Source organism: Lagenorhynchus albirostris, chromosome 9 (genome assembly GCF_949774975.1).
Source record: "Lagenorhynchus albirostris chromosome 9, mLagAlb1.1, whole genome shotgun sequence".
NCBI lineage: Eukaryota > Metazoa > Chordata > Mammalia > Artiodactyla > Delphinidae > Lagenorhynchus > Lagenorhynchus albirostris.
The window spans coordinates 36,108,100-36,129,903 of NC_083103.1; the positions used below are offsets into that span (position 1 = coordinate 36,108,100).

The 21,804-nt window shown below is 46.3% G+C and overlaps 1 protein-coding gene across 2 annotated transcripts in view; it reads right to left on the reverse strand.

Moving 5' to 3' along the window:
• The window catches only part of NAV2 (neuron navigator 2), a 396,632-nt gene that overhangs the window by 115,885 nt on the left and 258,943 nt on the right, over nucleotides 1-21,804 (reverse strand). For both annotated transcript variants that reach the window (XM_060159528.1, XM_060159527.1), the window contains one exon: nucleotides 6,698-6,820. In XM_060159528.1, coding sequence (XP_060015511.1) covers nucleotides 6,698-6,820 — 123 coding nt within the window. The remainder of the gene's footprint in view (nucleotides 1-6,697; nucleotides 6,821-21,804) is intronic.

Consider the following 21,804-nt stretch of genomic DNA (forward strand, 5'->3'; position numbering starts at 1 on the left):
CAAATACGCAACCATGTAGGACCATATCTGTATTCTCAATTTTCTCCCTTTTATACATGTCATATTCTAACTTACATTTCCTTCTGTCCTAATGTTTCATTCTTTTAATTTACAATTGTTCCTTTACTATACATAGTTACTCTAAGCTGTTACAGAAAGAAGAAGGCTTAACTATTAGTTAATTAAATATAGAGGTAAGAGACCTGCAGAGGGCTACAGGCCAGATTGCCCTGAATGGCTTGCAGGCGGAAGAATAATCAGTGTATTTATCTTTGTCCCGTACTTTATAAAGCACTTTCCCTACCATCACCTTGGGCCCTCCTCACAACAGTCCTGTGAGGCATGTGTGAATACTGTCCTAATTCTAGAGACAAACCCCCCGAGTTTCGACTAGACCTAGGGTCCCTCTACAGCAAACTCCATGTCTTCTCTTTACTCCACAGCTGCCTTTCGAAATAGAAATGAGCTGGTCTATATCAGCGCTGCCCAAAAGAACTTGCTGCAGTGATGAAATGTTCTCTATCTACTGAAGAGTGTCTGCATTCTCCAATAGGGTGGCCCCAAACCACGTGGGACCTGGGAGCACTTGAATGTGGCTCACGTGACTAAAAAGCCGACTTTTAATTTGGTTTATTTAACACCGCCATGGCCACATCCCACTGGGGGTCCTTACACTGGCGGTACAGATCTTTAGTCCCTCACTCCCACGACATGAATGCAGGAGCAACAGGGCTCAAATACTGGCAGCCAGAGATGGCATGAAGTGTGATTAGTGATAAAAGGGCAAACCCCGCCCCCTTGGCTTCCTCGGTGATGGCAGGAATATTAGGAAATGACAGTGCTCAAAAGACACAGAGAGGAGACAGCGAGGGGGAGGGAGGGAGCATTTTAGGGGAGCCCTCCTTTGACCATGGCTCAGCCAAGTAGGCCTGCAGACCCCCAAACTCTGGGTAGAGAAACTCCAGCAATGCTTCAGGGACTACAGTGGTAAGCCGGCAGCAGGGAGAATTCTTCAAATGACTGCAGGATCTCAGCAGGTTCTGTGGGCCCTGGATTTCCGGGATCATTAAAAGGAAGGATCAGCCCTGGCCTAGGATCTTACAATTGTGGACCCCTCCTCCAGCAAACCACCCAAGTTGGCAGCAGGTCAGAATCTACAAACAGGCATCCCTCCTCCAAACCTGCAAGGAGGCTAAGGGGTAAACTGGCCCAGCACTGTGTAAGAAAGACCTTTTCCTTGAGGCCTGAAATCATGATGGGATAAGGGATGAGGGTCAGCCCATCTGCAGTATCCCTGTGAGAAAAGTGTGGGATGCAGGGAGAGCAATCAGGAAATATTCCCTCTTCCCTCTTAATGCAGAGTGTTTCGCATTGTCCCTCAAGGATGGAGTTCGCCTTTCCAGGCATCTGGGCATCGTTTACCTTTGTAGTGAGTAGGGCCTCATTTAACGATGACACCAAGATAAGGGCTGGAACTAGGGAAGGATCCCTGCACAGAGGGCTCCCTGAGCGGGCAGTATGGCAGGTGGTGAGAGCCCCTGGGGGGTCTGGTGGGCCTGGGTTTCAATTCCAGCTTGGACACGATAGACAGTTAGCTGTGTATGCAACCTAACCCTCTCACAGCCTATGAAGCTAGGATAATACCTCCTCTCAAAGGGTCAGGGTTAGGAATTAGTGACACGAAGTTTGTAAGGTGCTTGGCACAGTTCCTGGCATATAGCGATCCATCAGGAAATAGTGACTACGATTGTTTTTGTCATTTTCTTTTTTTTAAAATTAATTTTTACTGGAGTATGGCTGCTTTACAATGTTGTGTTAGCCTCCACTGCACAACAAGATGAATCAGCTATACACATACAGATATCCCCTCCCTTTGCGACTTCCCTCCCATTAGGTTACCACAGTGCATTAGGTAGAGTTCCCTGTGCTATACAGCATGTTCCCGTCAGTTGTCTATTTTATGCATAGTATCAATAACGTATATGTGTCGATCCCAGTCTCCCAATTCCTCCCACCCCAGCCCTTTCCTCCTTGTGTTTTGTTATTTTCTGGTAAAGATGCGTATTAGTTTTCTATTACTGCTGTAACAAATTATGATAAACTTGGTGGGTGAAAACAATAGGTATGTACTGTCTTACAGTTCTTCGAGGCAGAAGTCTGAATTGGGTCTCATGGACTGAAATCACAGCTTCGGCAGGGCTACGTTCATTTCTGGAGGCTGTACGGGAGCAGAATCTGTTCCTCTGCCCTTTCCTTTTTATACAGGTCCCCCACATTCCTTGGCTGTGGCCCCTTCCTCCATCCTCAAAGCCAGCCAGGGCGGGTGGTGTGCCTCTCACACCTCATCACTCTGCCCCCTCTCCTGCCTCTTCCACTTTTAAGGACCTTGTGATTACATTGGGCCCACCTGGATGATCCAAGGCACTCTATCTCAACGCCAGCTGATAAGCAACCTTAATTCCCCTGGCCATGTAGCGGAACATAGTCACAGGTGCTGGGGCTATAGTCGGGGACATCTTTGTGGGGCCACTGTTTTCCTTACCCCAGGCTTGGAAGGGAGGACGAGGGGAGAAGTCATTCCCATCTGTGCTCCCTCTAGCCTGCATATCCCAGCAGGGGCGATGCCTAAGAAATAGCTGGGTTGGGGACCTACCACATGGTGAGGGCCCCTATCAATTGCATCTGCTGGCTGGGGCACTCTGGCCTGGATTCAACTCCTTCCTCCAGGTCGGGCCTGAATCTGTGAATGTGTCGCCAGGAGGCCACGTTGTTCCACACAAATCACAAAGCCAAGCAGTGCCCTGGGCTCGTGGAGATCCTGCGATGCTCTCACCGAGGAAGGAGGGCCTGGCTCGGCAGGCTGGTCAAATACCAGGTTGCATAGCTACACCCTCACACTGTGGGACTCCCTGTTCAAGCTGAAGCCGGGACAGCTCTGAGCACCAAGGCCTGGGTCCCAAATGCAGACAGTCCAGTTTATACAATGACTGAAGCCCAACTGAAATGCCATCTCAATACCTAAAATGTGCAGAATTTGCAAGGCAATGAAAATCTTGTAACAAGGGAAAAACAAAACAAAACAAAATAGTTTCTCCTTCCTGTTTGGTGATGTCAGAGGGCAATTTTCATTTTGTTCAAGTCTCAGGCTGACGTTTTAACACGCGGCATTAGTTTTTCTATTTTTATGACTACCTAAATTAATAAAAGCAACTGGTGTTCAATAAGTGTTTTAATGGTTGAGAAGAAAGTTACCAAGTAATGCAAAGTCCTCCTCAGCATCTATGTGCACAGAAGCCTGGCTTCTGTCCTCCACGTGCTCTCAATGACACGTACATGACCATCAGGGGAGCATCTAACTGTCTGAATCCACTGCTCGCTAAAGCATGATGCCGCAAAGGGCCACAGCGGTGCTTCGGGGGGACAAAGAAAGGGATGGGTTCCGAGGAGACAGCAGTGCGTGCAACCAGCCGGAGATCCACAAACCATGCGACTGTGGGCCCAGCCCCTGGGCCCTCCTTGTTGTTTTTTCCTTCCTTCTCCCAGGCTGCCAGCCCACAGACCTCCATGCCAAAGCTCTCTTTAGTTATCTGTTATCTGGGGCCAACAGCTTGTAATAAGCCACCTCTGTTTGTCCCTTTTGACCCTCCCTTCTCAGACAGCTGGCTCTAGTGTGCTGCAAGTTCCTCCTGATGACTATTAGGTAAAAACTAGAGCCCACGGGTGGCAACCCTAAAGAGTGACAGGAGATCAAGGACAGACTTGGCAACTTGAATTTACGATCGTCATTTATTATTTCTCAGAAGCTGGCTGGTGACATAACGAGACTCACTAACAGATATGGTCTCTGTTTCCCAGACTCTGAAGGTACACATTCCTATCAGTTACTTTTAATAACCCTGAAGATACCCCAGCTAAATCCCATCGCCAACAGCCACGGCCTGCCTGGTGCCTGGTGGGTCGGCGTCCTTTAGGGCCGTCCCCCGGAGAGCTGTCCTTCGGGGCTGCACTGCCAAGGTCAATCAATGATGTTCCTGTTTGCACTGTGATGTGATCCGCCCTTCTTGTGCTTGCCTTCCCTTTGCCGAGGGCTCATCAGAAATCATCTCTCAGTACTTTTCCTATTTCCTTTGTAGAACTCATGTAGTTTACTGCTTGTGTGTGAAGCCTTAAGGACTGGGCTGTCTTTTTATTAAAAAACTTCACGGAAATACCTTAGCTCTTTTTTTTCAGGTTAAAAGGGAAGAATTCTGGAAAGGTGCTGGGTTCTCTGCATATTTTTTTCACTTGTCTAAATTATTTAAACAACATATTTTCAATTCAAGGATAAGAACAGGATTACCTAGCCTGCAGCCATTTGCATACTTCTTATTTTTTAATATATCTGCACACCGTCTGTGATATTCTTCCTTGATATTTCACGTTAAATCATCCCAAGCTTATACTATCCTTACCCTAAGCAATATTTGTAAAGTCATGGGTGTGAGATGCTAGCTGTAAGGTTTTTATTATTGTTTTAATTACAATTAAAATGTAATTGTTAAAAAGAAGTAGTTCCCTGTCTACCATCTAAAATTATTTCCTGTACTATTAATGTTAGCCTCTCACTTTGGGACACCCTCATCTAGAATATAGTTTGGGGAAGAGATTTACGTGAGGAACTTGAAAGAAACAAATCTACTGCTATTTCAACTTAGCCAAAGATAAAGAATTCTTATGGTCTGTTTACACTAACTTTGGAGAATAAAGAAATTTAACATATTCAAGAATAATGCAGAACATCTCACTGCCTACAGGTCAAAACTTTTATATAAAATAGAAAATTTGTAAGCATTATTACATCCTTTTTTTAAAGCCATCTGAATTCTTTCTTTACAAGTTGGTCAGGGGACTCCCCTGGTGGCTCAGTGGTTAAGAATCCGCCTGCCAATGTGGGGGACACGAGTTTGAACCCTGGTCTGGGAAGATCCCACATGCCACGGAGCAACTAAGACCGCACGCCACAACTGCTGAGCCTGCGCTCTAGAGTCTGCGAGCCACAACTACTGAGCCCTCCGTGCCACAGCTACTGAAGCCCACGCGCCTAGAGCCCATGCTCTGCAACAAGAGAAGTCACCGCAATGAGAAGCCCGCGCACCGCAATGAAGAGTAGCCCCCGCTGGACACAACTAGAGAAAGCCCATGTGCAGCAACGAAGACCCAATGCAGCCGAAAATAAATAAGTAAGTAAATTCATTAAAAAAAAAAAAAAAGTTGGTCAGTTATCCATTCAGTCTTAAATGATCACATCTGAGCAATTCCAGCTTGGAGAGAACCAGGAGACACTGTTGTCTACTTGGTCCCACCATAGGGGCTGAGCTGGAACAACGGAACAAATGCCACCCATCTCTCCAGTCCCCACCCAACTCCTCCACCTCCAAAAGCGGGAACAAGCTCAGCTGTGATCTATGATCATTCCATTAACCTTGAAATGAAGCATTAAATTAAACTGCCTACCGCAGACTCTGCTTTCGCTACAAGGGGAAAAAGGCCTTCACTTTATGCTAATAGATTTACTAAGCAACTCCGTGTTTACTGTAAAAAAGTATGTCCTGCTAAGAGAATAGTAAGAAGCTGCGCTTGTGATACAAACACTTGGCACAGTGATTTCAAACCACTCATGTCAAAATTCCATGTTATGGGGACTTCCCTGGTGGCGCGGTGGTTAAGAATCTGCCTGCCAATGCAGGGGACGCAGGTTCGAGCCCTGGCCCGGGAGGATCCCACATGCTGCGGAGCAACTAAGCCCATGCGCCACAACCGCTGAGCAGCCTCCGCTCGCCACAACTAGAGAAAGCCCGCACACAGCAACAAAGACCCAGTGCAGCCAAAAATAAATTTAAAATTCCATGTTATGTCTCATCAACCCCGATATGGAAAGAAGTCAAGTATGCCAGAAAAATCCTTCAACAGTCAGATCATTAAAGGGTATTGAAATCTAGAAATATAGCACATCAGGGCTGGAAGGGATCTTGGAAATCATACAGTCTAAGCCCCTTCTTTAATAAATTGCTCATGGTCATAGAATTGGTTTGTGTCAGAGTAAAGACTAGAAACTTGGAGGCCAAATATTCTTCTTTATTATACTGTTTTCTGAAGCTCTTTTTGTCTCTGAAGCAATGAAGACCGGTCAAGTCCTATCATGTCAACTACTCAGCATGCAGTGTATAAAGCTACATGGTTAAGCCTTGCCTCCTATCACCAGGCAACCAGAGAATTACCGGGAAGCCTGCTCAGCCATGGCCAGGAGAGCTCTCTTCTACACACAGACCTTCTGTGCATCACCAGGGACTCTGTTCCTTCCGAGGTGCAATACCTAGAAAGCTGGCTAACAGAGGAAGCAAAGCAGATCCCCAGGGCCTGCTGAACTGATAAAGACGCAGTAGCAACAGTCAAAACAACAACAAAAACTGCCCAGCCTGAGCTCGCTGGGTTCGTGCTGTCAGAAGCACCATCCCACCCAGAAGCAGGATGCAAGAGCTGGTGAGCGGTCCTGTCCCTCCTGCTGTGCCAGCTCCTAACCAGAGGCCCAGCTTCAAGGCCTCCCAGCCTCTGGTGGGTTAAGGTAGCACCCATCCGCTCTCACTATCACTGCCCTCATTTCTCAGGCCCCTCTGGAATGGCCTCCACACCTGAGCAACCCCGAGTGGAGCAGGCTTACCTGTCAGCATCTCCGAGGCCCAGGGAGGTGTTTCTTTGCAGGGTCTCCCGCACCACAGCCATCCCATCAGGGAGCCGGTTCAGGCGGCGGGTGTAGAGGCCAAGTCCACCATCGGTCATGTACCTTTGAAAGAAGAAGAGGATGACGCAAAGGTATGGTTAAGGGCAGGTCCTGTGCCATCCTGCGGTTCATATCCAGAAGTCCTGCATGGCCATCCTGTGCTCTAAGGGGGAAGGAACTGAGGCTTTCCCAAGGCTCTGTCACTGATCACAGCCCAGGGATAACTCAGCTGACTCAACCCAAAGGATCACCAGCTTGCTAGCAAAAATAAGTCGGCTTAATTAACCCAAACTCACAGGAACCTATGAAGCAGAAGGGAACTAGTAAATAAAATTAACTGTCAGATGCATTCATGACATTCTTTTTAATGTCAGCAATTATACAAGCAGGTGTTTTACCTAAGTACTGTGAATGGAACTGACAAGTCATCGGCAAGTCATAGGGAAAAATGTTACAGAACAGTGCAGTGGAAAAAGTAGGCAAGCTTTTAAGATGAAAAGAAAGAAAAGATGGAGGATACAAGAGCCAGCTTTGCCGTCGTGGGCAAGTCATTTCTCTGAGTCCTGTGTTTTTCATCTAAACTGTGTGAATATCACAGCCTTCCTGCATCACAAGGTGGACATGAGAATTAGTGAGATAAGGAATATCACAGTGCTCTATAATTTGTACAAGATCGTAGAAACAGAAGATGTTATTAGGACAGTCATCATCTTGAAGTAGCTACAAGGGTAAATTTCACCTCTGATACTGATGTCTTAAGGGGGGTGTCCCAAACTCTCTGAATAACAGTAATGCTCCTTTACTTTTCTAGATCTCTCGGTGATGCCACAAAGCTATCTTCTGATGAAATCAGTCAGGGGGAAGGGGAGACCCCTGAAACTTTCTGTATAGATGGCTGACTATCTATCAATCAGACCAGTTCCTGAAAGATTAGTTACCAGTAGGAGGTAGTTCAGGTCCAAAGCAGCTTTACTTCATGGACCTTGGCTCCTCCACGACACCCCACAAAGGAGACTGCTTGTGCCATCACCCCCATCTCCAGAGGAGAACAAGAATTCAAAGCAAAATTCGGGCAGAGCCAGAATCCAACTCAGATCCCTTAAATTCCCACACAGGTCCCATCAGATTGACCTGCAATGCATCTGAAAGTGCAAGTGATTTGCATGTCAAGTTAAATAATAGGAAGTAAGAAGACCAATGAACGAGTGGTTGTTTTGCTGCAACAGTCAGCTGAGCTCATCATGGAACGTTTCACTGCCTTTGGTATCTTGGCTTTAGAATATATGGCGTAGATTCTGAGGGTTCTCAGTCCTTGAGATTCTTCCACCTCTAGTTTAGGAACTTCTTAGGATATATTCTTAGAAAAATGCACTTACAGGATGCTGTGGAAGTTTCCCAGAACCAGTAGGGTCAACTTAGGGTCAGAGAAGAAAGTTTTCACAGAAGCCATCTTGGGTGAGAAGGGGCTTCTGTTTTGGGTCAAAAGAACTCTCCCTTAGGGCAGCTTCCAGGATACCATGTCTGAACTGACTTCTCTGATGGCCCCATTCACCCCCCGTTTATGACATTAATGATCACAATGCCAGCATAATGGAAAATCTGCTGAAGTCCGTCAAACCGATTGTTTGTGCACCAGCAAAACAACAAAACAGACCGGCTTTTTTCACTCAACTGTATGATAAAAACCACCCTGTGAATATACTAAAACCCAACGAATTGTACTCTTTAAAATGGTGAATTTTATGGTATCTGACTTATTCCTCAAGAAAAAGGAAAAAAGAAAACCCAAAAACCCCAGCGATTGCAGCTGCAGTTAAATAATTATTTGTGTAACGACTTTTGGATGCTTGGTTCCCACGCTGGATAGTGAACTCCTTGATTGCAGGGACTATTTCATTTTGTTCAAATCTATATCCCATGTGCCTAACACATACTAAGTGCTTAATAAATATTGCTTGTGTTGAATGAAGCCCAAAGATACAGCCACAGGGTGAAGTTTAGCAAAAAACATTTTGGGAGGAAACCGATTACAGGTTCTTCTTCCTCTTAAATGTCAGCAAATTTGACATCTAAGACATACGGCAACTAAACTGTCTACCTGTCAGTCAACCCATCTGCCCATCCATCCACCCATCCACCCAGTCACCCAACAGATGTAGTGACCCTGGGTCCAGTGGTGGACTTCATGTGTGCATCCTACAATTAACATAAGGAGAAAAAAAAAAACACCTACAGAAAAATGCAGTAACTCTGCCAGAGGCTAGACTTTCTAGAGTAAATGTCCTTTCAAGGAGATTTCAGTGGAAGCTCTTCAAAACACAATCTGCTGCACCATTAAACAAGGCAGTTAATTTCGATTTTAGCAAAGTCTGCTCGGTCATATAGATAAACAAAAATTTTTCAACTGGGGAGATCTTGTCAAAGGACAAACTAATTTTAGCATTCATTTCCCTGCTGGATTTTTATTGCTGGTGAAACAACACACACGGTTGGGCAATTACACTTACCCGGGCATGTAGACGGAGGCCCCCACATACACAGCCCTGGCTTTCTGTGAAGGCCAAGAGCTGGTGAGCATTCCAGAGACTGAAATCTGAGATGTGCTGCAGCCCCCAGCCCACTAACACCGGGTGCAAGATGGTGGTGTCAAAAACTGACCACCGATGAAGGTGGGGGGCCTTGGAGAGATGGGACTGGATGTGCTAACTTAGCTTGTCAGCTGCTGCTGGGAATTCTGATTTTGTTTAGGCAGAGAGGAGGGGAAAGACAAGGATAAATCAGGATCCTCTGCCTTCTCAAATGCACCCAAGACTGAAAGCCAGAATCGAATGTAACCAATGTGACAACGATCTAGTTTCTTTACAAATCTATTTCATTCATTGTGTGTGTGTGTGTGTGTGTGTGTGTGTGTGAGAGAGAGAGAGAGACAGAGACAGAGACAGAGAGAGAGAGAGACAGAGACAGAGACACAGAGAGAGAGAGAAAGAAAGAGAGGGAAGGAGGGAGGGAGGAGTCAGAAGTGGTTAAGGAAAAGAGGGAATTTACCTCTTCTCCCAGAGATTTGTAAAAACGTATTCAATCATATTTTTTTAATATTCAAACTAAATTCTATGTCCTCTCACTGCAAGACAGCACAGCACTGGAGATAGCTGTCACTTGAACCCGACTCACACTCAAGAACGTAAAGTATTTATTTCTAAAATTATTATCCACCAAATACAGTAGTCTGATTTATAAAAAGTTCTGTATATATTTTTAATAACTCTTCTAGTCTCAATGAAAAATATACATTTTTTGGTTCAACTCAAATTTCTACAGGAATTGGCTACTGAATGCATTAATATAGACTGCTGTCAGTTCATCCCTTTAGGAAGCATAATTTTAGAGATGAAGCCGTCACTGGTGTGCTGATCTAAAAGACCAGCCCTCGCCCTGGGAGGCGTAAAGGTTTATGTTCCTGATGGCTCAGGAGGCTGGGAGGGATGGCTGCATCCCACCTCTGGGATGCCGCTTTATCAGAGGCTCCCACTGCGTGGAGATGCAGTGACTTGCCTGAGGTCAGAAGGAAAGGAACCAGCTGATCTAGGGACCGAATCCCTGAGCACCAGGGCCACACTTGCCTTCTCCGTGGAGAAATAAATAATTAGTGCTGGAGCCTAATGAGGTGCTAGTAATATCCTAATGCTGGCTTCCTGGGGTCCTAAGCCACCAGGCAACTGAACAATTTCCACACTGTCCTCCCAAGTTCCGCAGTGATGGGTGGAGGTCCCGCTGCTTCCCCAGAGGCTCCTGGATGGAGAGCGGGAGCCTCTGCTAAAGAGACAGGGTGTCTGTGGGGTGTTTTTCTTGCTTTTCAAGGCTGGGGCACCCTGGGGTGGCCCACGAGCATCAGAGTTAGGAGCATGGCTCTAACTTGTCAGCGAGTCCTGGGTTCAAAGTATCCCCTGCCCCTCGCTAGCTGAGGGCCCTTGTGTGCGTCATTGCTAGCAAATACTAACGGTTACTGATGCTTGCTGGGTGCTGTGCTAAGTGCCTCACGACATCTTCAAAAGAGTCTTATCAAGCGTTATTTTTATCTCTATTTTTTAGATGAAGACAAGGAAACTGAGGTCAAGATCAAGTACAGGTAGGTGGGTTCTAATCCCAGCTTTGTTACTTTTGGAGGGTAATTTCTCCAAGTTTCAGTTTCCTCATCTGCAAGATGAGTGAAACTACAGATTAACTTCACAGGGCCGTGGTGGGTAGACTGAGACAGTGTGTATAATGCCCAGAGCCTGCTATATCAGGAGCCCTTAAAATTCATTAGCTGCTGTTACTATCAGCAGCAGCAATGGCTCGTATCTCTGAGGAGTGACTCTGCAGTCCCTCCTCCCCTTTCAATTCCACAAATATTACGTGCTCTGTGCCAGGCTGGGGTTACAGAGACAGAAAGGTCTCATTCCTGTCCTGCTTAGTGAAGCTCAAAGTCAACAAGGGTCTCAGATATGTAAATAGGTAACTCTCCTACTGCAGGACGAGCCGTATTCCAGACGGATGTATGACAGGCTCTCTGCATAAAGGGGAAGGAGTCACAGTTGGCCTTTGAAGGGTGCATAGGAGTTTGCCAGCCAAAGGAGGAGGATCCATCTAGGCACATAGATATCATGTACAAAAGCAAAGAGGAGGGTAAGAGGATGGGAAGTAGTTCACTGTTGCCAGAGCAGCAGGAACAAAGACAGGAGCTGGGCTGCAAGGGGACTGGGGCACAGTCAGGAAGGGCTGGGAGGCCAGGCAGGGCTGAGACGTTTGCCCGGAAGCCAGGGAAGCTATGAAGGTAGTAAAATAGTGAGTAATAGGTTTTCGATTCCTCCACCATTCAACACTCCATTTTTGGCAAGCACTGTCTCACTGATATCTCCTGTAGATTTTTCAGAACACGCCACTTGTCTGGATCCTCTCTGAGTCACCCCAGACCTTCGGGAAATGACCAGACTTGCAGGGTAGACCTCACCATCCCTCCATCTAAAAGAGACCTGTGAAGGCAAAAAGCCTATGACAAGGAACTTTCTCAACAAAATAGGTGCATCCTGTGTAACGGACAGGAGCTATGAAAAAGCTTTGGAATCTCATAGGACCTGTCAGAACAAATACGCTAAATTCTGAGTCCAACGCTGTCAACAGCTCTCTCCTCCTTTAAATGTACATAGTGAGGCAACAATGTAGAACAAGTGAAACTGGCTCCGTGAGTCACCTTCGGAAGGAGGGAAAGAGGACCCCTCCTTCCCAAAGTTCCCAACCTGGCGCATAAGGAACACAAACGGGCTGGCGCACTAATCGCAAAGGAAATCACCTTCTGTCAAGAACTGGGGGAGGTGAGAGGGGATGGGAAGGGAGAAAAATATGTACACTGATGTATTTCAGTGTATTCCTAATAGAGCACAGCATAAAAAAATTTAAAACTCTCAGAGGCAAGAAGTGAAAGCAATACCGACAGAAAAAAAAAAATCGAGCCTCAGTGATTACTTTTCTTCAAAGAAATGTCAGCTTGTCTGTATTTCTGGGACACACATTTGGTTTAAATGTGAACATAGCAAAGAAAAATGGAATAAAAGAACTGCACATTTAAAAACTATTCCTTGCCAACATCAATATAAATATATGAACATATACATTAACAAATACTTCGTTGTATAAGGTTAAAGAAAATGATGTGGGCAGATGAAAAGACCTTGCATTCGAGTTTCACCAACACCCAAGTCCCCAAACAACCAATGCTTTCACAGTGTTCTTCTACTCCATTACAATAGGCCTGACATTTATATTCTAAGTTTATTAGGATGTAAATTGAGTTTCTGGACCAACCTGTAAAAGGATCCCTTTACTTTAGGGCCTCTTAGAAGTCAGATGAATAAATTTCACTCTGGGTCATGGAAGGACAAACTGACAAGCAAGTCTAACAAAGCTGCCTGAATCCTTTTGAAGAAAGTTGATCTTAGTGACAAAAAAGAATCTGCTCCATTTGACTTAAGGGGAGAAGATGCATTTGAAACGCAAAAACATGGTTGGAAAAATCCAGATTTTTAAACTTTTCAGTGCTCTTTTTTGGGAGGATGTGAGAGTTCAGTTTTCCTCTCCAGCAAAAAAAAAAATAATAATAATAGTAAGACTGCAGCACTCAAATTTAGGTGAACACTTAAAATTTTACCAATGAAACACTTGGAAACTGCTTTGCCCTCCGGTTTTGGGCACAAAATCTGAGGCAGCTGTGGCATATTTCATTTACCAATCCACCCCGCTGCTGCCCTCACCTCCAATGACAAGTACGGAAACGTATCACAGAGCAATTCTAAGACCCTACCCACTGCATAGCCTTCATATCTGAAAATCAAATAAAGGTGAGTCCTAATCAAAGAACAGGTTGCTGCTGCTTCTCTGTCATGGACCACCCCAAACTGACACACAGTGAAATGAAACTTACAGCGGCCTTCAGAGAGAAAGTCTAAGTTTCGAATGTCTTTCTTCATTCGGTTTCCCTGCAATAATACGACTTCAGGTATAAGGAAGTAATCCAGACTAGACCACACAAATAATCAAGAAACATTGCTTTGGTGTTCATGGCTTTTAGGGAACTCCTCCAATAACTCTGCTGCCCCTACAGGACCAGTTTCCTACCTTCCTGCTCGGAGCAGGGTTGGGGCAGAGATCAGCACGACTTCCCAGGGTGCTCTAGGACAGCTGGCTCTTCAGGACATCCCCGAGCTGGTACCTTGCTCTTTTTAGGAGGATATGAGACTTCAATTTTCCTTTCCAGCAAAATCTGCCCTTATTTCGCTGAATCCTGGAGCAGCCACCCGAGGCCAGAGCACAGAACAGGGCTACGGCAGATAGATGTCACTTCCACTGCAGGGAAGTTCCTTCAATGGCCAGGAGCCACCAACGGGGAGCAGCCACAGCTCAAGGGGCACCAGCTCCGTCCGTGGCTCATCTGCATCTCACTTCCGTCTCATCCAGTCAGTCCTGGCTGTGAAGTGAGTCAGACGATTGGGGAAACCCTGGCTCAATTCTCTGAGCCTGGTGTAGCAGGAAGGCGAGTCTGCAGAAGTGAGCCAGGCTCAGCAGGGCTGGAGCCTACTCTGGCTACCTAGTCACCGGAGCACGCCTCTCTGGGGAGCACTGCAAAGACGTTGCTAAGCAAGTCAGGCAAGAGCTCAGCTCCAGCAGGCCACGGAGACAGAGGTAAGGGCGGGAAAAGGCAGGCCTGAGTAAAGGAGGAGTCAAAAGGTCCCAGGGGGGTCCATTAAGCCTCACTGGGTGAACGTGGTGCCACAGACTTTATTTCCGAAAGCTATAGGTGCTGCAAAGCTGCTTGAAGAGAACAGAAGGCACACTGCAGGGGTCATGCCGCAAAACTCAACACCTGCCTCATCCTCTACCTGCCGCCGAACCAGTAGCTTCAGCGGCAGCTGGCAACTTACTGGAACTGCGGCATCCCAGAACTCCCGAATCAGACCCTGCAGTTCAACAAAGTCCCCACGTCGTTCTAATGTGCATTAAAGAATGGAAAGCAGGGCTTCCCTGGTGGCGCAGTGCTTGAGAGTACGCCTGCCGATGCAGGGGACGCGGGTTCGTGCCCCGGTCCGGGAAGATCCCACATGCCGCGGAGCGGCTGGGCCCATGAGCCCTGGCCGCTGAGCCTGCGCGTCCGGAGCCTGTGCTCCGCAACGGGAGAGGCCACAGCAGTGAGAGGCCCGTGTACCGCAAAAAAAGGAGAGGCCACAACGGTGAGAGGCCTGCGTACTGCAAAAAAAAAAAAAAGAATGGAAAGCAGTGACCTCAGGCAGTGGTCTCTGTAGTGGGGAGCATAAGATGACCCACAGGGGTGAAAACGAAAATGCTTCTGTTTATATTCATTTCTTATCACGTCCCTTGTAAATCCTGTGTGTATGCAGGTATTATAGTATGCACAGTGTTTCAGTCACAAAGCATATGTATGTTTAAAAAACAAATATAGCATCTAATGGAGGAACAAGCTCTTTCTGACGCAACCAAAAGCAGTTTAGAGACCCCCATCTGAAGCAGAAATTCCTAAATCTTCTTAAGTTGTGGACCCCTCAGAGAAACCCCTGACAGCCATGGAGCCTATTTCTCGTATGAATAAAACATGTATCCAGTTCAAGTCAGGTCACAGACCCCCCACCCCAACGCAGGCCCCGTGTTAGTGGCCCCTCTGCGGAGTTAGGGCAGAAGTGGATCCTGGCTGAGTCGGTCCCTTCGACATATACAGTTTCCGCAGAGCAAGGTGTTTGCTTGTCTTTGCTGTAAACGGACTTCGCGCTGGCATGTGGCATCGCTGTAACTCACAAGTCACCCTGGCTTCTAGCACACAGACTCGATCTCACCACTGCTGTGGGTTTGGGTTTGCCTCCACCAAACTCCTAGCAGAGGAGAGACTGATCTAGCGGGAAAATTCCTGCATGGTGAGGAAACATGCTGCTATGGTTCTTGCATCTTTTGCAAAATGTAATGTGGATTTTTACAAGTTTAACAAAATTCCATCTAGCACTGATTGCCAGAGCATTTCGGTTTAGCTTGCCTACAGATCTATACATATATCAATGCTATACATATAAATCCGTAACTGTACTAATAAAATACACAGTCACACAGAGAGCCAGGGATTATAACAATTTACCCCTATTTATGACCCCTATTTAAATAAATACACACATATAAATTTTTCATTACAACCCATAACTATGCTTGTTTAAAATGGGTGTTGGCAGGGTACCCTACTGAAGAAAGGCTGCATGCTTTGGATATTTGACAGTCCCCATGTCTGGAATTTGGTCTGGCCTGAATTCTCTTTATTGTGGTTCAACTGTCAGTGTGGGATTGCAGCAGGTATTTCTAGCATGAGCAGGAAGCTTTTTGTCCACCTACTGAAAGATGAAACACATTCTAGCACACAGGAGACGGTTCTCTAGACAAAGCCCCTTTAAGCTCTTTCTTGGAATGAAACAGATGGTGAAAGGAGACTGACTGATATCCAGGAATTCTCAAACCTTAGAATACACCCGAATCATCTGGGGAACCCGAGAAAAATGCAGACTCCAAGGTCCCAGCTTCACAGATGCAGAATGCCATTAGTGGGGCCCAAATCTGCGTTTTAAAATAGACCTTGTTTTTTTAAAGCATTTTGAGGTTTACAGAGAAACTGCATGGAGGAAAGTAGAGTTCCATTAAACTCCTTCTCCCCTTCCACCAGTTTCCCCTATTAACATCTTGCATCAGTGTGATACATTTGTTAAAACTGATAAACTAATATTGATATATTATTATTTGATACAAATAATTATTTGATACTAATAACTAACATTATTATCAATAATATTGATACACTGTTAACCAAAGCCCACAGCTTATGTTACAGTTCACTGTGCTGTACAGTTCTATGGGTTTTGACAAGTGCATAACGATATGTATCCACTGTCACAGTATCACACAGCTAACGTTCTATTGCCCTAAAAACGTCCTGTCCTCCCCTGTTCATCCCTTCCCTCAAATCTGTATTTTTAACAGACATGTAATTTTCTTTTTCTTTCCTTTTTTTTTTTTTTGGTTAAATAATTTTCTTGCAGTCAGGATCAAGCTGTCAGAAATGCTGGCTTAAGTCTTGAGAGCTGGATGGAGGAACTGTGAGCTAGACTGACCTCAGTTTCCCTAAGAGTTAGTTAAAAAGTCACCATAATGTGACTATAGTGTAACAGTAACTTAACTTCCAAATCTTTATAATAACTAGTCTTGGCCCTGTATATTAAGGAGGCAACATGCATGTTAAGAGTACCCGATCCCGGGCTTCCCTGGTGGCGCAGTGGTTGAGAGTCTGCCTGCTGATGCAGGGGACATGGGTTCATGCCCCGGTCTGGGAAGATCCCACATGCCGCGGAGCGGCTGGGCCCGTGAGCCATGGCCGCTGAGCCTGCACGTCTGGAGCCTGTGCATCCGGAGCCTGTGCTCCGCAACTGGAGAGGCCACAACAGTGAGAGCCCCGCGTACCTCAAAAAACAAAAAAAAAAAAAAAAAAGAGTACCCGATCCCTGATTCCTAATGGCCCCTCCATCTCAGATCACGGCCTGATAAGAGCTGTTAGAACTCTAAGTTTCTTCTAAAGTATCAGTTAACTCTTGCACGTGGACTTTCAGGCCTACAGGCCCCAGAACAGTCCAACTGGGGAAGCCCACACTGGGAAGGGATGTAAGTGAGCAGTGCCAGCTATGCTGAATACAGAGTGCTGGGGGTCATCTGTGGGGGGCTCAGCGGGGGTGTCATAATTAGATGCCTTTACCCTGAAATAACCTTCTGTTTCAAAAGAATCCATCCTCCCAGGCACTTCTCACGCACTGGGACACGCTTGCCAATCTTCCGGTTGCTGCTACACCTTATCATTCCTATGATTTCTGACATGACTCCCCGACCCCTAAAGCTCTGTACGACACAAGTTCACTTTTCACCTTGAGTCGACGGAATTTGTGCTGGTGTTCAGGGTTGTGCGTTTCCTTTCCAAGATGACTAGAGCTCCCAGCGGTGGGAATCGGACATCCAGAGTCTCCTTCCCTTTTGGTTGCATGTAGACACCCCTAGGTAGTAACCAGAGTCACTTCCAAACTGGGGAGAAGCCAGCTGCCACTTGACTTTAGGTTTATGTAAGTTTCACTTTGTCTTATCTACACTGTGGCTCAAAGAAATGCCCAGGAGTACTGAGGACAGGTGGAGGACAAAGGTGACTCACGTAACTGGGGGGCAACCCCTTCTGAGACATAAAGCAGGCCTTGGGACATCACCCAACCTCAGCAAAGATTTCTGAAAGCAGCTGGGAGGCTACAGGAAGCACTGCACTACAGCCCTATGCAGGCTGCTGCCCTAGAGATGGTCCACATTTTGAGGTGGTGTCATTTGTTCAGTACACGTTTATGCAGCCCCTGCTGTCAGGCAGGCACTGGCCTGGGTGCTAGGGATACAAGAATCAGATCCAGTCCTTGACCTTGAGGGGCTTAGAGTCTGGGTGAGGGGAACAGACATGTCAATGTTTGCATGGGGCTCAGCAAGGGCCAGAGCAGGGAGAAGGGCCAGAAAAGGCTTCTTAGAGGAAGAAACCCTCAAGCGGCATCTTGAAGGATGAGAAGGTGTTTGCCAGGCAGCCTTGGGTTGGGGCAAGGAAATTAGACAGTTCACACAGACATACGTGTATCAATACAAAGGATCTAAAATGTACAGTGGATTCACTGTGTGGTCTCAGATGCTAAATTTCTACTAGGTAACATTTTCATTAAGAAAATCATTATTCTGGGCACTCATTCTAAATGGAATTTGATAAATGTATTTCCAACACAAAGAAATACGTACATAGGCCTCTGGCTTTCAAGCACAGGGATTAAGCCAAAACTGGGTGACCCCAAGGATACTCGAATTACCTGCCACTAAATCCAGCAAGCCCAGTAGACACAACAGCTGACAACATAGGATGCCTGACCCTGTGTGCTTTTCCATTTGTCCATGAGCACTGGGTCACCTTCAGAAACAGCACCGAAGCAGCCAGCACACCAGGTCTCCATGGCAGTGGGCCCGTCGCTGGGGTGGGGCAGGAGTTTGGAAAAGCATATGTGATGTTATAAATTTACCACTTTAAACAAACAACTAAAAAGGCCCAATGATTTTTATAAGGTATTCTATAAAGTTTGACACAATTTTGGTTCGCGTGTAACTACTAAAGAGACGGTAATTCTCTAAAGACACACTTATTCTTACTCTCACATTCCTCCTCCCCCCAATTCAGGGTGTGATGTCTTCACATTAAAGGATATGAGAGTTTCTGCTTTTTTTTTTTTTTTAAGTCTGAAAAACACTGAGTTAAAGTTCTGTGAGAATGGGAACCAGCCATTCTCCTCCTGGAGAGCTCAGATTTTGAACTACGTGAGCACCAGGCCTCCATATTAAGTGAGGCCATCTAAACACGCGTCGTACAGTCACAGAAGTGTCTCAGGATATATTCACACAGAAGAAACGAGACTGTGGCTGAGAGTGGGGATGGGGCCCCTCCCTGCCCTGAGCCACGACAGGCAGATCTCACAGCTGCCTCTTTGGGGTCCCACCCCTTCCCCCAAAGAAGCTGTACTGCATAATCCTGGTAACATAGGGCATGCTGAAATTCTTAAAATCTTAAAAGCAAAACAAAATTCTAAATTGAAAAGGCTTCCTGCACAAACCAAGGGCCACCGGAAAAAAGAAAAATCAGCCCAGCCTCCATCTTGGCGTTCCCCAGAAAATGCCTGGGTCTCTCCCATGTGAGCCACAGAAAAATGCCCTTTTCTACTAAGGCTGGTAAACGTCTGTCCTACTCCAAGAAGTGCCTGTGGGATCCAACATGAAACAAACGATGTGCTCCTCAATGATTAAAACACCGTGCTTGAGTTGCCATAGGGTCCAGCAACCCCACTCCTGGGCATCTATCTGGAGAAAACCATAATTCGAAAAGATACATGCACCCCTATGTTCACAGCAGCACTGTTTACAATAGCCAAGACATGGAAGCAACCTAAATGTCCATTGACAGATGAATGGGTAAAGAAGATGTGGTACATACATACAATGGAATACTACTCAGCCATAAAAAGAAACAAAATAATGCCACTTGCAGCAACACAGATGGACCTAGAGATTATCATACTGAGTGAAGTAAGTTGGAAAGAGAAAGACAAATACCATATGATATCATCTGTGTGTGGAATCTAAAATATGACACAAATAAACTTATCTACGAAACAGAAACAGACTCACAGGCATAGAGAACAGACTTGTGGTTGCCAAGGAGGAGCGGGGGTGGGGGAAGAATGGCTTGGTAGTTTGAGCTTAGCAGATGCAAACTATTATATATAGGATGGCTAAACAACAGGGTCCTACTGTATAGCACAGGGAACTATATTCAATATCCTGTGATAAACCATCATGGAAAAGAATTAAAAAAAACCCACCTTGCTCATCTGCACACTGACATGCGGTGGCCTCACTCACCATGCTCTGCCTCCTCTAGCATCTTAGTGCTGAGATACTGGATGTCTTTTAAGATCGTCTCACCCACCTCCCAGCCTGAAAAGGTTGTACCTCTAAAACATCACCTTAAATGCAACCAGGCATTAAGAAAAACACCAACAGGGACTTCCCTGGTGGCGCAGTGGTTAAGAATCCGCCTGCCAGTGCAGGGGACTCGGTTCGAGCCCCGGTCTGGGAAGATCCCACATGCCGCGGAGCAACTAAGCCTGTGCGCCACAACTACTGAGCCTGCACTCTAGAGCCCGCGAGCCACAACTACTGAGCCCGTGAGCCAGAACTACTGAGCCCACGAGCCACAACTACTGAGCCTGTGAGCCACAACTACTGAAGCCTGTGCTCCCAGAGCCCACGCTCCGCAACAAGAGAAGCCACTGCAATGAGAGGCCTGTGCACCGCAACGAAGAGTAGCCCCCGCTCACCACAAGTAGAGAAAGCCCGCACACAGCAACGAAGACCCAACACAGCCAAAACTAAAATAAATAAATAAATTTATTTAAAAAAAAAAATTAACCATTTAAGAAAAACACCAATAATACACAGTCTTACGGAACTATAGAATATTAGATCGGGGGGGGGTGGTGGGAGGTTCCGAAGATTACTTGGTCTGATGATTTCTCAGATGCAGAACTGACACTCAGAGAGTTTAAGTGATTTACCCAAGGAAACACAACTAGAAAGTAGCCACTGATGTGTTTTCATTTTAATATATTTTTGTGTTCAATAAATTTATCGTGTTCAATAAATCTTTTACTATAAAATTAAAGTTTAGTTCCTTTTTTTTCCGTCTTGTTTTAACTGTTTACCTATTTATCTCCTCGTCTTCCAGCCTCTCACCCAACGACTTCAACAAATGTTATGACCAGTATTATTATAATTATGATTATTATTTTCAAGCTTGTACTTTTGCTTCACTATGCCCAGTCCCTAGATTCTGCCTAGAATTCTTGAGCTAGGTACCTAACAAATGTTCTTGGTAGACTAAATGAAAGAATAAATAATAACCTAGAATTAAGTTGCTTTAATGTATGATACATGTGTTAAACATTTGGGGAATACAAAGAAGTGAGACATCCTTGCATCTACTTAGAGGAAAGTCAAATACATTAATAGAGGCTATGTTAGCTAAAGGATTCAAGGAAGACTTCTAGGAAGATGGGGGTCCCCCAGGCAGGGGCAGCTAGGGAGAAAAGGCTTAGAGGGAGGGGTCATAGGTCCCATTCAAGGGACAGCATGGCATGAGCAGAGTACCCAGTGTAGGGAACAAGGTCAATGCCACTCTCAGTGGCTCATGAACCTGAGCTGAAGGCAGGCATGTTGCCCCCTGGCTGAATTCCCCATTGTCCGTGATGTTCTAAAAGGGAGTAAAAAGTGAAACCAGTAGAGCAGGGAGTTCAGTTGGAAAGGCAAAAACTGCTTCCCTGTAGAATTTCAACAGGTATGGGCCTGGACAGTGCCACAGGCATGTTTGAAAGAAGGACAGGTGTGTCTCCGCACAGCAAGGCGGCTGCTGGAGCTCGGCAGGTAACTTGGGCAGGAGACACCCAGCAGCCAAGAATCCAGGCAAACCAGCCAGCCTGGGGACAGACAGAGCGGCCCGGGCGGTGAAGGTCTGGAGGGCACCCCCGCGGCAGCTGGAGCACTGGCGGGAAGGGCAGGCTGGGAGGGAGCCAGAACCCGGGCGGGAAGGGCAGGCTGGGAGGGAGCCAGAACCCCGGCCAGTGACCTCCAGAGCGGGAATCAAGCAAAAGCTGGTTGTCTACAGGATACTCAAGTTACCTGCTAGCAGGGCAGGGGGAGCTGCAGTCACAACAGCTGGCTGGTGCTGTACAAAGGCACAGGGTCCCTGAATTTCTCGCGCTTCCACTGGTTCAAACGTTTCCACTTTCATAAGAATGGGAGACAGATGAGCTGAAGGAATCATTCAAACAGGGCAGGGGCAAAGCCACTCCCCCTCGACCCTG